This window comes from Dendrobates tinctorius, unplaced genomic scaffold, assembly GCF_039654945.1.
Source record: "Dendrobates tinctorius isolate UK_male_01 unplaced genomic scaffold, ASM3965494v1 ptg000075l, whole genome shotgun sequence".
Taxonomy (NCBI): domain Eukaryota; kingdom Metazoa; phylum Chordata; class Amphibia; order Anura; family Dendrobatidae; genus Dendrobates; species Dendrobates tinctorius.
In genome coordinates this window covers 39,771,477-39,785,037 of record NW_027361743.1, presented here as the reverse complement: position 1 = coordinate 39,785,037, position 13,561 = coordinate 39,771,477, and the positions used below count along the sequence as shown (strand labels likewise).

Below are 13,561 nucleotides of genomic sequence, written 5' to 3'. Positions count from 1 at the left end.
TGCAGTACTCAAACTGCACAATCGTGGTAGAAGAGCCCCAAGATCACTGTGGCTGAGCTTCAGAGATGCAGAAGGGAGATGGGAGAAAGTTCCACAAAGTCAACTATCACTGCAGCCCTCCACCAGTCGGGTCTTTTATGGCAGAGTGGCCCGACAGAAGCCTCTCCTCAGTGCAAGACATATGAAAGCCCGCATAGTTTGCTAAAAAACACATGAAGGACTCCCAGAAAATGAGAAATAAGATTCTCTGGTCTGATAAGCCAAAGATAGACCTTTTTGGTGATAATTCTAAGCAGTATGTGTGGAGAAAACCAGGCACTGCTCATCACCTGCCCAATACAATCCCAACAGTGAAACATGGTGGTGGCAGCATCATGCTATGGTGGTGTTTTTCAGCTGTAGGGACAGGACGCCTGGTTGCCATTGACGGAAACATGAATGCGGCCAAGTACAGAGATATCCTGGATAAAAACCTCTTCCAGAGTGCTCTGGACCTCAGACTTGGCCGAAGATTCACTTTCCAACAAGATAATGACGCCAAGCGCACAGCTAAAATAACAAAGGAGTGGCTTCAGAACAACTCTGTGACCATTCCTGACTGGCCCAGCCATAGCCCTAACCTAAACCCAATTGAGCATGTCTGGACCTGAAAATGGCTGTCCACCAACGTTCACCACCCATCCTGATGGAACTGAAGAGGATCTGCAAGGAAGAATGTCAGAGGATCCCCAAATCTAGGTGTGAAAAACTTGTTGCATCATTCCCAAGATGACTCATGGCTGTACTAGCTCAAAAGGTGCTTCTATTCAATAATGAGCAAAGAGTCTGAATACTTATGACCATGTGATATTTCAGTTTTTCGTTTTTAATAAATTAGCAAAAGTTTCTACATTTTGTTTTTCAGTCAAGAAGGGGTGCAGAGTGTATATTAACCCCTCTCTGACATGCGACGTACTATCTCGTCCATGTGCCCTGGGCCCATCTGACCATGGACGGGATAGTACGTCATCGCGATCGGCCGCGCACATGGGTGGTGTGCAGCCGATCCGCGGCCGGGTGTTTGCTGATTCTTTCAGCTGACACCCGGACCTAAGTGCCAGGAGCGGTTATTCGCAGCATTCCCGGATGTCATCATGATGACACGGGGTCCCGATCGCTGCCATTGAGACCCGATGTCATCATGACGACATCCGGGTCTCCAGAATTAAGAAACGGTGCACAGTGCATGATCAGGAAGTCTCTCAAGTCAGTGTGCACTACATGCAGCGCTGACAGCTTATATGACATGCAGATGCTGCTTCATCTGCATGCTATAGAAGCGATCAGCCTGCAATAAATGATTGTCCCATAGTGGGACAAAGTGTAAAACATAGAATGAAGTTAAAAAAAAAAAAAAAGTAATTGTAAAAATAATAAAAAAAAATTCAAAAATCAATATTTAATCTATCATTAAATAAGTATTTGAATCAAAAAAACCTAAACAATAAAAGTACACATATTTGGTATCGCCACACCCGTAATGACCCGACCTATAAAACTGTCCCACTAATTAACCCCTTTAGTGAAGACCATAAAAAAGGCAAATTATCATCATACTGCCAAACAAAAAGTGGAATGACACGCAATCAAAAAGACGGATATAAGTAAACATGGTACCGCTGAAAACATCATCTTGTCCCGCAAAAACTAATCCCACATACAGCTCCATCACCGGAAAAATAAAAAAGTTATAGCTCCCAGAATAAAGCGATGCAAACATAATTATTTTTTATATAAAATAGTTTTTATTGTATAAAAGCGACAAAACATAAAAAATGATATAAATGAACTATCGCTATAATCATACTGACCCAAAGAATAAAGCTGCTTTATCAATTTTACCACACGCGGAATGGTACAAACGCCACCCCCCCCCCCAAAAAAAAATTCATGAATTGCTGATTCTTGTTCATTCTGCCTCCAAAAATCTGAAGAAAAACGAACAGAAAAGTTATGTGCCCGAAAATGGTACCAATAAAAACGCCAACTTCAAATCTTATAAATAACTTTGATCTTTCCTTTATCACCTCTTTGCTCAAAATTAGGCTTAAATAAAATCAAAGACATCCATGATGGGGAAAAATTCTTCCCTTTCAAAGACCTCAAAAGTAAATATAAACTAAACGTAACGGATTTTTTATACTTTACGATGATTAAAGAGTCTGTATCGGATTTTCTTCTAAATAACAGATCAGTGTCTGGAGCTTTGGTAAACTCATGTGTAATCCTAATCATGACATTTTTTGGAGCCTCAGATTTATCTATAATCATTTTAATGAGGACAATCATTTAAATAAGAACTCATCCATGATCAGGTGGGAAAAGGATTTAAACTCCTCTTTTTCATTGGAAGATTGGGAAGACGCCATGAGTTTGACTTATGCTTCAAATATATCTATGTCCCTACACGAAACATATTTTAAAACCCTTTCCAGATGGTACTTCACTCCAGTAAGACTTGCACACATTGATAAAAGCAATTCTCCCCTGTGTTGGAGGAATTGCGGCCTACGAGGAAGCCTCTTACACATGCTTTGGGAATGTCTTAAAATTCAAAAATTATGGAAGCAAATTTCAAAATTAGTTAACAAATTGAACAATAAACCTAGAATCTTGTCACCACAAATGGCACTTCTATCATTAGGGATGGAAGACATAGACCCTTCAATAAAACCCTCTCATTACACACGTGTTACTTGTGGTTAAAAACTCTATAGCATTTAATTGGAAGAAAACAGACCCTCCTCTTTACTCAGTAATAGAAGAAAGAATAAACTTGCATAAATCATTCAAATTCCAATTCGCAATTAATAATGACAGTCTATTTGTGTTAAAAAAAATGGAAATACTGGTCTAATCATTTCCCATGGCAATTTACTGAGGTTTTGCATCCAGAATACTTCCTAACACAAGTAATACGAGTAAACTAAATAACATTGGACTATTGTATTTAATAACTTTGTATATAGTTTCCCAAATTAGGGATTTTGTTGATAATTTGTGATTAATTTTGTTATCTTTGTAATTTTACCATGCCCAGAACTATTTACCAACCAGAGTTCTTTACCAATGTTCCTGTCCTTTCCTGCCCTTACCCTTCCCCCTCTTCCCTATGGATATAATATATACACGTTTTCAATGTAATGATAAAAAGTTAATAAAAATTATTGAAAACCAATAAAAACGCCAACTCGTACCGCAAAAAACAAGACCTCGCGTGACTCTTTGGGCCAAAATATGGAAAAATTATAGCTCTCAAAATGTGGTGATGCAAAAACTATTTTTTGCAATAAAGAGCGTATTTTAGAGCTGCCAAACAGAAAAACCCACTATAACGCCTCTTTCACGTGTCCTGATATTTCCGGTGCCGGAGATGTCAGTGTCCGTATGTGTAATACTTGCATCACACGTGTTGCATGCGTGTGGCGCATCAGTACCACACAGACGGGCGCCAGGGAAGAAGCGTTACAGTAAGAGTATGTTTTTACGTTCAATATTGGCAGCGCTTTGAACGGAATAGATACCCGCTCTGTCCAAAAAGCCGGCGGCGCTTAGATGCGCATAATTCCACATGTATTCACTGAACACATGCGGAATCACCGCATCCTATACATAGGATGGTGCTATTTATCTTGCGGAGACTGAGCGTCTCCGCAAGATAAATAGACAAGCTGCGGTCTATAAAGACGCGCCGCATCTGCGTATATACAGGGATGCCATAAAATCCCATCAACTATGCTGTAACTTATGGTCGCTGATGATTGGACGCTGCAGCTGTACGCAGCGTCCAATCTGCAGCAAATACTGAAAGTGGAAACATACCCTAAGCGCTGTTCCCCAGCGCCGCATGCTGAATGCGGCTCTCATCATTCTCCCGTGCTCTGCCGGCGATCGGCGCAAGCAGGGGAGAATGATGAGTTACATTTACAGCGCGTGAGTGGCAGATGAATACTCCCATTCGCCTCTCCTGCTGTCACTGTTATTAGCAGCAGCAAGGGTAGGCTGATGGGAGTAATAGTTCCATCAGCCGCCACCTGCTGTCTCTTTTATTACTTAAATGTAACTCATCATTCTACTCTGCTCGCGCCAATCGCCGGCAGAGCAGGGGAGAATGATGAGAGCCATGTTCAGCACCCGGTGCCGGGGAACAGCGCTTACTGTAACGCTTCTTCCCCAGCGCCGATGTGTCACATGGCTGACATCCGTGTGTTAAGCGTATACACGTGTGCTGGATGTTTTGTGGTCCGTGCTGACATTAAAAACGGACACGTCATCGTGTTTTGCCCACTGACACATGGTCTATGGAAACACACTGACATGTGCACAGACCATTTCACTTGAATAGGCAAAATAGCGCACCATTCCTCCCGAGTCTCTCCGTATATGGCTAAGTAGTACTGTACAGCCACATATGGGGTATTGCCACATTCAGTAGAAATTGTGGGACAAATTTTTGTTGCCATTTTTACCCACTTCTTGTGTGAAAATGTAAAATCTTTGACTAAAACAAAATTTTGGTGGTAATTATGTAGTTACCTCACTGCCCATTGGTATAAAATTCTGTGATGCACCCATGGTATCAATATGATCGCTGCACCACTAGATGAATTCATTGAAAGGTGTAGTTCGTAAAATGGGGTCACTTATGGGGGGTTCTGCTGTTTTGGCACCTCATGGGCTCTCCCAGTGGGTCATGGCACCTGCAAACGATAACAGTAAAATCTGGCGCTCCTTCCCTTCTGAGCTCTGCCATGTGCCCAAACAGTGGACTAACCCCCCCCCCCCACACACACACATGTGGGGTATCGGCATACTCAGGACAAATTGCACAATAGCTTTTTGGGTCCAAGTTCTTCTGTTACACTTGGGAAAATGAAAATTTGTCGAAAAGATCATTTTGTGGAAAAATATGATTTTTAATTTTTACAGCTCTGTTACAAACTTCTGTGAAGCACTTGGGGGTTTAAAGTGCGTACCACACATCTAGATAAGTTCACTGGGGGGGTCGTTTCCAAAATGGGGTCACTTGTGGGGGGTTTCCCCTTTTTAGGCACATCAGGGACTCTCCAAACGCGACGTGGTGTCTGAACTCAATTCTGCATTGAAAAGTCAAACGGCACTCCTTCCCTTCAGAGCTCTGTCGTGTGCCCAAAAATTGGTTTACCTGCATATATGGCGTATCGGCTCACTCAGGACAAATTGCACAACAACTATTGGGGTCCAATTTCTCCTGTTACCCTTGGGAAAATTAAAAAAAATTGGATCTGAAGTAATTTTTTTTGTGAAAAGTTAAATGTTTTTTTTTTTTTTTTTTAAACATTCCAAAAGTTCCTGTGAAGCACCTGAAGAGTTAATAAACTTCTTGAATGTAGTTTTGAGTACCTTGAGGGGTGCATCTTTAGAAATGTGATGTAGTCCGTAAAAATAAAATGGTGTTGCAAAAATGAGAAATCGCTGGTCAACTTTTAACCCTTATAACTTCCTAACAAAAAAAAAAAAATTGTTCCAAAATTGTGCTGATGTAAACATGGGGGAAATGTTATTTATTAAGTATTTTGTGTGATATAATCATCAACATTGAGGCCAGGATCACACATGCGAGAAATACGGCCGAGTCTCGCATTTTAATACCCCGCACTGCCGCCGGCACTCAGGAGCAGAGTGTGCAGCTCCATGTGTTGCTATGCGGCCGCACACTCTGATCCGAGTGCTGGGTATTAACATGCAAGACTCGGCCGTATTCCTTGCATGTGTGATCCTGGCCTAGCAGAAATAAACACTTGAAATAGATCACTCTGTAATGACTCTAATATAGGAGTTTTACTTTTTGTATTGAAGAACTGAAATAAATTAACTTTTTGATGATATTCTAATTTTGGGAGAAACACCTGTGCGTGTATATGTATGCACACACTATGAAAAGAGGGGGGAGAGGGTGCATGACTCGGGGAGCAGCCATCCCTCCTCCTCTCAAATGCAAATATTTGGACTTTGACCATATGTAAAATAAAAGGAATGGGTGGAAAACCCTGTAATACAGAATATTATCCCACAATTCTACTTTTAGCAGATAACAATGGGACAAGTAATAAAAGTTTTGATTCCTGGGATGATCTGCTGGGTCCATAGCCACCTGTTCCTCCTCGGTGTAGTGTGAATGGAGCAGTGCAACTTCATTACATGTATTAATTTATTAGTGCTGTATTCACCGGTCACCTCTCAAGAACTGCATCCCACATGCTCGTTCATGGAGGGAGCAGGAATCGCCAGCTTGGGACTCCCATTCTAGTGATCAATGTGCACTCCACTAAAAGAACATTGATTGCTGCGTATACTGTCAGTAGGTTATATATGTCGATTGAGGGAAACCCTCCTCAATCTGTCCTCTATGGGGCTCACAGTCTATAATATCTCGGGCTCACTTACTAGTAGAAACATCATAATATTACAATGTTGAAGGAAACTGGTTGCTCTGTTTCTATCTTACCGGACTTGGCGTTTTTTTTATGTGTTTGGCGTACAGTGCACCCTGAATCGGCTGTGAACAAACTGTGTCCAGTAGCACATGGTTGGCCGGTGGGCAGTAAACTGAACTCTATTCTTTTATTACATTGACCAGAAGTTTTGTGCTAGTTTCTATGTGACTTGGAATTTGATATTGCTTTAATACTTCCTAAATAAAGAATTACGGTAAATAAAATCTGGGCTAACAGTGGAAGACGTGGCCGCATTGCTAATGAGCCCCTATCCTTTTAATGTTTTTCTTTTGCTCAGAGGTTTATGCATTATCCACAGGCTGTACCATGAATGTCTGGTAGATGCCAATCTCGCCTTTGTGACCCACGCGCACTGTAACTTGAGAATAGACATGGGCACCATCCACGACATTGGTTGTACTTGCGCTTCTCCCTCCATTTACTTCTATTGGGGCTCCTAAATAGCCAAGAAACCTAATCAAACTCTTAAATATCAGCTTTGAGCAGAGAATACATAAAAAATTCACATTAGTGAATCTGGTCCCACTGATTAGTTTTGTTGCAGAAGACATCTTTGTCAAGATCACTATCTACATCCTAATCGGGTGCAGATCTACGGAAGAAAGTAGCAGAAGCCACATGGGCCCTTGTGAATGAGCCGAAGGTCCATCAATCACACAAGACAGCAGTAGTAAAAATGATGGGTGGCCTATTTACTAATTTTGCATTGTGAGCCATAAGCTCTTACCTATCTTAGGCACATTGCAGTAGATTTTGATGTCCCCATGACGGTTCTTGACCCATGGTAGAACAGCATCAAAAAACTAATGACCAAGAGTATTCCTGTAAGGAAGCTGCTTCTGTAATCGGTGGCGTTCTGTCCTACTAGTCATAATTCTTATAGAGGGTCTAAGGAATAGGTTTGTCTTTTTTCAGACTTTTCTCCTGGTCCAGAAGACTGACATTCCTATTGAATCATATGTGTGGAAAAACTGAATTGTAAAACCTAGTTATGAAAAAAATCTTTTGAATATATAAGAAAAAAAATACTTTTCTCTATTCCTCTTTTAAAGGGCCCACAAGCTGAAAGAGAAGAGAAGGTATCGTAAGAATGGAAGGAAAATGATGAGTAGGAAACTCTATTTGTCCTCTCCAGAGGAAGAACTAGAGAACTTGGCAGCAGAAGAGACCAGAAGTGACAATAATATGAGGGATTGTATGACAGATGCTGAGAAAATTAATGAAATGAAGAATATTTATTTTGGAAAAGAAACCTATTTATCAGATTCCCCAGCATCACTGCTGTGCTGCTCAATTCTTAGCGTACCTGAATTATTTGGAATGATATCCAGACTCGCGGAGGTTATGGACAGTCCTAAAACTCAATTTATGCCTGGGATGCAAATTCTAGCTACCCATAGACCGTATTTGCTTTCTTTCTATCTGCTCTTTGTGGTGGTCAGTTGTATGTTATGTAAAAGAACAAACCATGTAAGACCTTTCTCCAGTTGGCTCCAAGCTTGTTCCAAAGGTTCCATGTTTCCTGTTACAGACCAGGCATATTGTATAGGCCAGGACTTCCCTAACTCTGGCTATAAACTATACGGTAGTCTTATTAATGATTTTGCAGCATGTACTTTGCACCTCTATCGTATGAAATGTTTCAAATTTCAAAATGTTAACTTCCCAAAGCATCAACTTACCAAAAAAATTAAAGAAAACCAATATGTAAAGTGCAAAAGATTGGAAGATCCCGATCTGGAGACGGAGATAAGTGAACCTGAGTGTACTCAGATTATGGACAAAGCTATTCTTCACATGGAAACCAAGCGGACAACGCCAGGATGCCACAAGCGTCACAGGAAAATCTACAAATTGGTTCCAACATTTCACCATCCAAGAATCTTCTCAACTTGGAACAAGAGGCATGAAGACGGAGCAAACATTATTTATAAAGGAACTGATGCAATATTGCTAATGCAGAATCCACTGGAAGATAATGATATAAAAGGATCAGTTACTGATGAATGTAACAATGGTTTGACCAGAAGACGTACAAGGTGTGGGGCACAAGATACAAGTGGAGGCAAATCGGCTATTTCTGAAGAGGACCTCCATACAATGAGCTCTGTTTTCTCCGATGGTCAGATGTCATTAGTAATAAGAAGTTACTCAAGTTTCCTTCCATGGACCCAGTCTGGTGCCAAACTCTGTTTACCAGAGCAATTTGCCAGACAGTTGGTGGATCTATTTGGATGCCCGGGTGTAGAATTAGGTAAAGTTTTAACAAATCTATTTAGGTTCTTCTGACTAACAAGCAGCTTCTTCACTTTGTAGTGAAAAATGGGATTCGATCGAAGTGAATTCACAGCTAAATAAAGCAGGGGGTGAGAAATCAAAATGACATTTCTGATTTAATATCTAGAATATTAGACATTACTTCAGTCTGCTCCATATCTTCATTACAAATAACACAAATTCCATTACCAAAACCCCTGCGTAAGGGCAACAAGCTTAAAGGGAATCTAACATCATCAAAAACTCTGACAAAATATAGGATTAATCTGCAGGTAAGGCCTGGATCACACTTCCGTTTTTTCAAATCCGTCACAATCTGTCGTTTTTCGTTAAAAAACGGATCTGCCATTTTTTTTGACTGATCCGTTTTTTGGTCCCATAGACTTCCATTAGCGGCTACCGCGGATCCATAAAAAAACCGGATCCGCCATTTTTTTTGACTGATCTGTTTTTTGGTCCCATAGACTTCCATTAGCGGCTACCGCGGATCCATAAAAAAACCGGATCCGTTTGCGGCAAAACGGATCTGTTTTTTCACACTTTGGCGGATGCAAATAAATGGATGTGTGAAACAGGCCTTAGTAGCATTAAAATCCACAAATAGAGGGTGATCCAGCACTTCAGATAAAAATCAAATCAGAAAGGTGGGCGTCTGACAGTGGGCATCCCCACAAGAGGCTGTGATTCACTTTATCGGCTCCCAGATGTGAACATGGAACGGTGCTGAATGGTATAGCTCTATACAATATGAAATGGCCGCTGCCAAATAATGCAAATTATCCTCCATTCTAATTGGCACTGGCTGACAGATATTAAACAGGACTGGCACTGTTCAGCTCCATTCAATGATTATTTTTAGCCCCTCCATAACTGATAACAGTTGACCAGTCGGGTTGCTAGTCGTCAGATACCCACTGAAGTCATATTGTGGAACTATACTATTGATGCCCATAAAAGCCCCTTAAAAGGGAAATTAGATTTTTAGTTAAAGCGGTTTTCTGCACCATTCTTTACATGTGACTCCAGTGTTAACCCCCCCCCCCCCACACACACACAAAAAAAAAAAAACTATAGTCGCCATTTGATCCCTCACCACTAGCAGTGTCCTCTCCTCTTTTGGTGTGGTTGACTCTTGACCGCTGTAGCAACCACATATCGACCACACTGGGGCCATATGTAATGTTTTTTTAAGAGTAGAAAACCCCTTTGAAGGGACTCTCAGCACAGATGGGTTGTCATGCTGAAGATCCCCAGGCCTGTCTTTACGGTTCTCCAGTGAATGCTGGCCCATGGCCGGCATTCATAGCTGATCGTGATTTCTGCTATACATAGCAGAGCCGAAGCTCATTATTTTCATGTCTCTTATTGCATGAGGTGCTTGTTTGATTAGTGGATGAAGGCCGTCTTCCAGAAGACTAAATCTTTTATTTTAATACTACAGATGCATTAGACCCAAAGGACTTCATTGTGCTACTTGGACATGACCTGGCCCGAAGAGTGTATCATCAATGGAAGAAATCATTGGAGGTATTTTTTTATTGGAATTTATTTTATTTTTTTCCAAACAAAAGCCAGAGATAATTTTAAAAGCACGGGAAATCTAGAGGAGGGTCTTCTGCTTCCCGTTCAAGCCACGTCTGGCTCAAAGTTCTGCATCAAACAATGCACATTAGTTAGGTGCACCTATTGGAAAGTGCCCAAAATATGCTTATTGCATTCTCTGCCAAATTCAAACACTTTATGATGTCAGGCACACCTTTTTCTTTTGTGTCAATTCAGGAAAGGAATTTTTTTTTTAAAAGGACTCCATCAGCACAGAATAACCTTCTTAACTTCTCGTTTCCCATCTATCACCGCCCTTCTCTGGCTCTATGAAGCCAGAGCTGTCAATCAAAGAAGAGGGAGGTGAAGAGTAAGGGAAAAGAAGTAGGTGGGAAGTTGTAATGAACTGTTTGGTCACACTAAGGGTGCACCGAACGAACAGTTTGAAGTCACCAGATTTCACAATAAAAACTGTATACATTTTTACATTAATCTTATACCTGATGAGACTTGTATACTTACTTTGACAATGCGGGTCAGAATGGCTGTATAATGCTTTCACAAAATTAAATTGCCACCCACCTAGCCTGATTAACAGCTCCTCAGTGTCCCTCCTCCCTGCTGCTGCTGAGATCTGAAATTGCTCAGTACAAGCTGCAGCTCTGTCAGGCTGGGTGGACAGAGCCTGGATGGATTTAGACTCCTAAAATCTCAGTATTATACAGAAAAATATTAAAATCTGAGAGTCCTCAGTGGTTGATACCTTTTAATGGCTAACTCAAAAGATGGTAACAAATAGCAGCTTTCGAGATTGTTCGGGTGCCTTCAGCAGGCATAGAATAACACAAAATCTGATTCAGTTAGCTTAGCGATTAAACGTTATCAACCACTGAGGACTCTCACATTATAATAATTTTCTATCTACTGGCTTACACAGTACATTGATATCATTTTCCTATATGGATTTTCAGAGTAATTACACCAGTCTCATTATGTTTAAAATCTGTTTATTAATATGCTGTATGCAGTTTGTTTTGTGAATTTTGCTAAGAAATTTGCTTTAAAACCACATTTTGGGAAAAGTAAATTTATAAATGTAAAAGGTGCGTGTGGGTAGATATATTTTTTACACATGCATTGTGAAACGTCATCACCATGCTGTATAAACCTGGCCATACGCGTAGAAGGCAGCTCCAAAGGCATAGTGGTGTATGCAGCCCTAGTTGTTGCAGAGCATTTGAATTAGAGCGGGGCTCTGATTCGTCGCGAGAGCTATGCGCGGGGCTCTGATTCGTCGCGAGAGCTATGCGCGGGGCTCTGATTCGTCGCGAGAGCTATGCGCGGGGCTCTGATTCGTCGCGAGAGCTATGCGCGGGGCTCTGATTCGTCGCGAGAGCTATGCGCGGGGCTCTGATTCGTCGCGAGAGCTATGCGCGGGGCACTGATTCGTCGCGAGAGCTATGCGCGGGGCACTGATTCGTCGCGAGAGCTATGCGCCGTGTTAGGCGTCGGATTTCTGACTCTGCACAACAGGAATCCAGAGTCATACATCCAGCAGTCTCCCATTCCTCTCCGACCGCTCAGTGTTGTGCTCAGCAATCTCGGCGATCCAGGCGTCCTGCTCAGACCCACTCTGTGAGTCTGGATGTTGCTGCCACCTCTGGTGCAGCAAAAGTAGCGCAACCTGCTTTGCAGGGAACCGCTCCAGAGGCTGTCCTCTCGCCGTGCTACTGGGCATGCCCGCAAGATGACCTCTCAGTGGAGAGCAGGGGTCACATGCTTAGGTCCTGCGTCGGATCTGATTGGTCCTTCCCAAAGTACTGGAAGGTCCCGGAAGCGCATGGCTATAAAAAGCCCGCATGGCTATAAAAAGCCCGCATGGCGGCTCGGCCATGCACTAGTGTAGACTTATCTGCTATGTGTGTATGGTGACGGATGCGTGTGTCTGGTGACTGACTTATTTGAAACCCCTTCCCTGATATTACGAATGGTGACAGAGTGTTGGTATTAGTCAGCGCCAGGTTGTGGCAAGCTATGCGCCACTGTGCTTACCACGCCAATCACTAGCGTCCGGTCTCCCGGCACTGTCGTTAAGCGGCTGCAGTTACTGCCGCGCTGCGCTCAGCAGCACCTCTGGGTGTTCGCGGCTGCGACGCCACACGCTGGCTGGCCCTGTGAAGTCAACAGGCCCAGCGTGTACTCCTAATTTATATTAGGGCTTCTCTCTGCCTTTAACAGAAGCCTGCCTTAAGTGCCTCGGGTGACGCTAACCCGAGCGCAGTACTCCTCCTCTTGGCGAGTCTGCCATTAGTCAGCAGCGGTCTTCCTATCTACCGCACGGTGGACCCCGGGAGGCGAACGCACCTCCTATTATTTATATTTGGTGCGTTCCGCCGTCCCTAACACACGGGGCTCTGATTCGTCGCGAGAGCTTATGCGCGGGGCTCTAAACATTCGGTCAAGTCAGTAGTGTCTGGCAACTGGACAAACCTTCTTGGATTCCAGATGCAGCTTTTGAATAGCCAGGATGGGCACCACATTATCATTGCAGCTTGACGCACAGATGATGATGTCGCAATGCCAGCCTGGCTAATAAAAAGATGGATTCACGAGTCTCCCGTCCTTCCCGATGGACCGGAGTCCTGCCAATTGATCCACCCATCTCTGTGTTTAATACATGCCTCACTTTTTGAAGGGGAAAATAATAGCTGCTCTACTACTGGTTTGGAAGCGCCGTAGGTGCACCCAGAACGAACATAGTATGTCCGCTTTGAGTTCTGTGACCTGTAGATCAGCTTGTGGCCTTACACTTTCACTTATCTGCAGAACTAATATGACTTTGTTATATTCGTATCTGGAACATAAGTCAGGTGAGGGCCACAGGTGAGAGCCCAATACTAGTACAGCTATCTACAGAACGTGTGGAGGTAACGAGCAATGATAAAATGGGGTACGATGGTTTGTATAACCTTGAAGTCTGTATGACGTTATGGAAAACTGATTAGCGGTCATAGACAATACTTAAATTCTGGATGGCTAAGAATTTCCCCCATAATATCCCCTTTAGGGTGTAGTTCAGAAAAATACTGCCTCTTTCACAGTCTGGCTCTTGGAATTGTCTATACATCGGTACTGATAATACGTTTACAAATAAATGTTTCCGATATCTTTATCAGTGATAGTCCCTCACCATGAAGTTGCTAAGA

At 42.5% G+C, this 13,561-nt stretch overlaps 1 protein-coding gene across 3 annotated transcripts in view; it reads left to right on the top strand.

Annotated features, from left to right (window-relative positions):
* LOC141096518 (uncharacterized) overlaps positions 1–13,561 on the top strand; it is a 55,221-nt gene that overhangs the window by 40,505 nt on the left and 1,155 nt on the right. For all 3 annotated transcript variants that reach the window (XM_073583191.1, XM_073583192.1, XM_073583190.1), the window contains 2 exons: positions 7,589–8,790; positions 10,255–10,340. In XM_073583191.1, the coding sequence (XP_073439292.1) occupies positions 7,589–8,790; positions 10,255–10,340 (1,288 nt within the window). The remainder of the gene's footprint in view (positions 1–7,588; positions 8,791–10,254; positions 10,341–13,561) is intronic.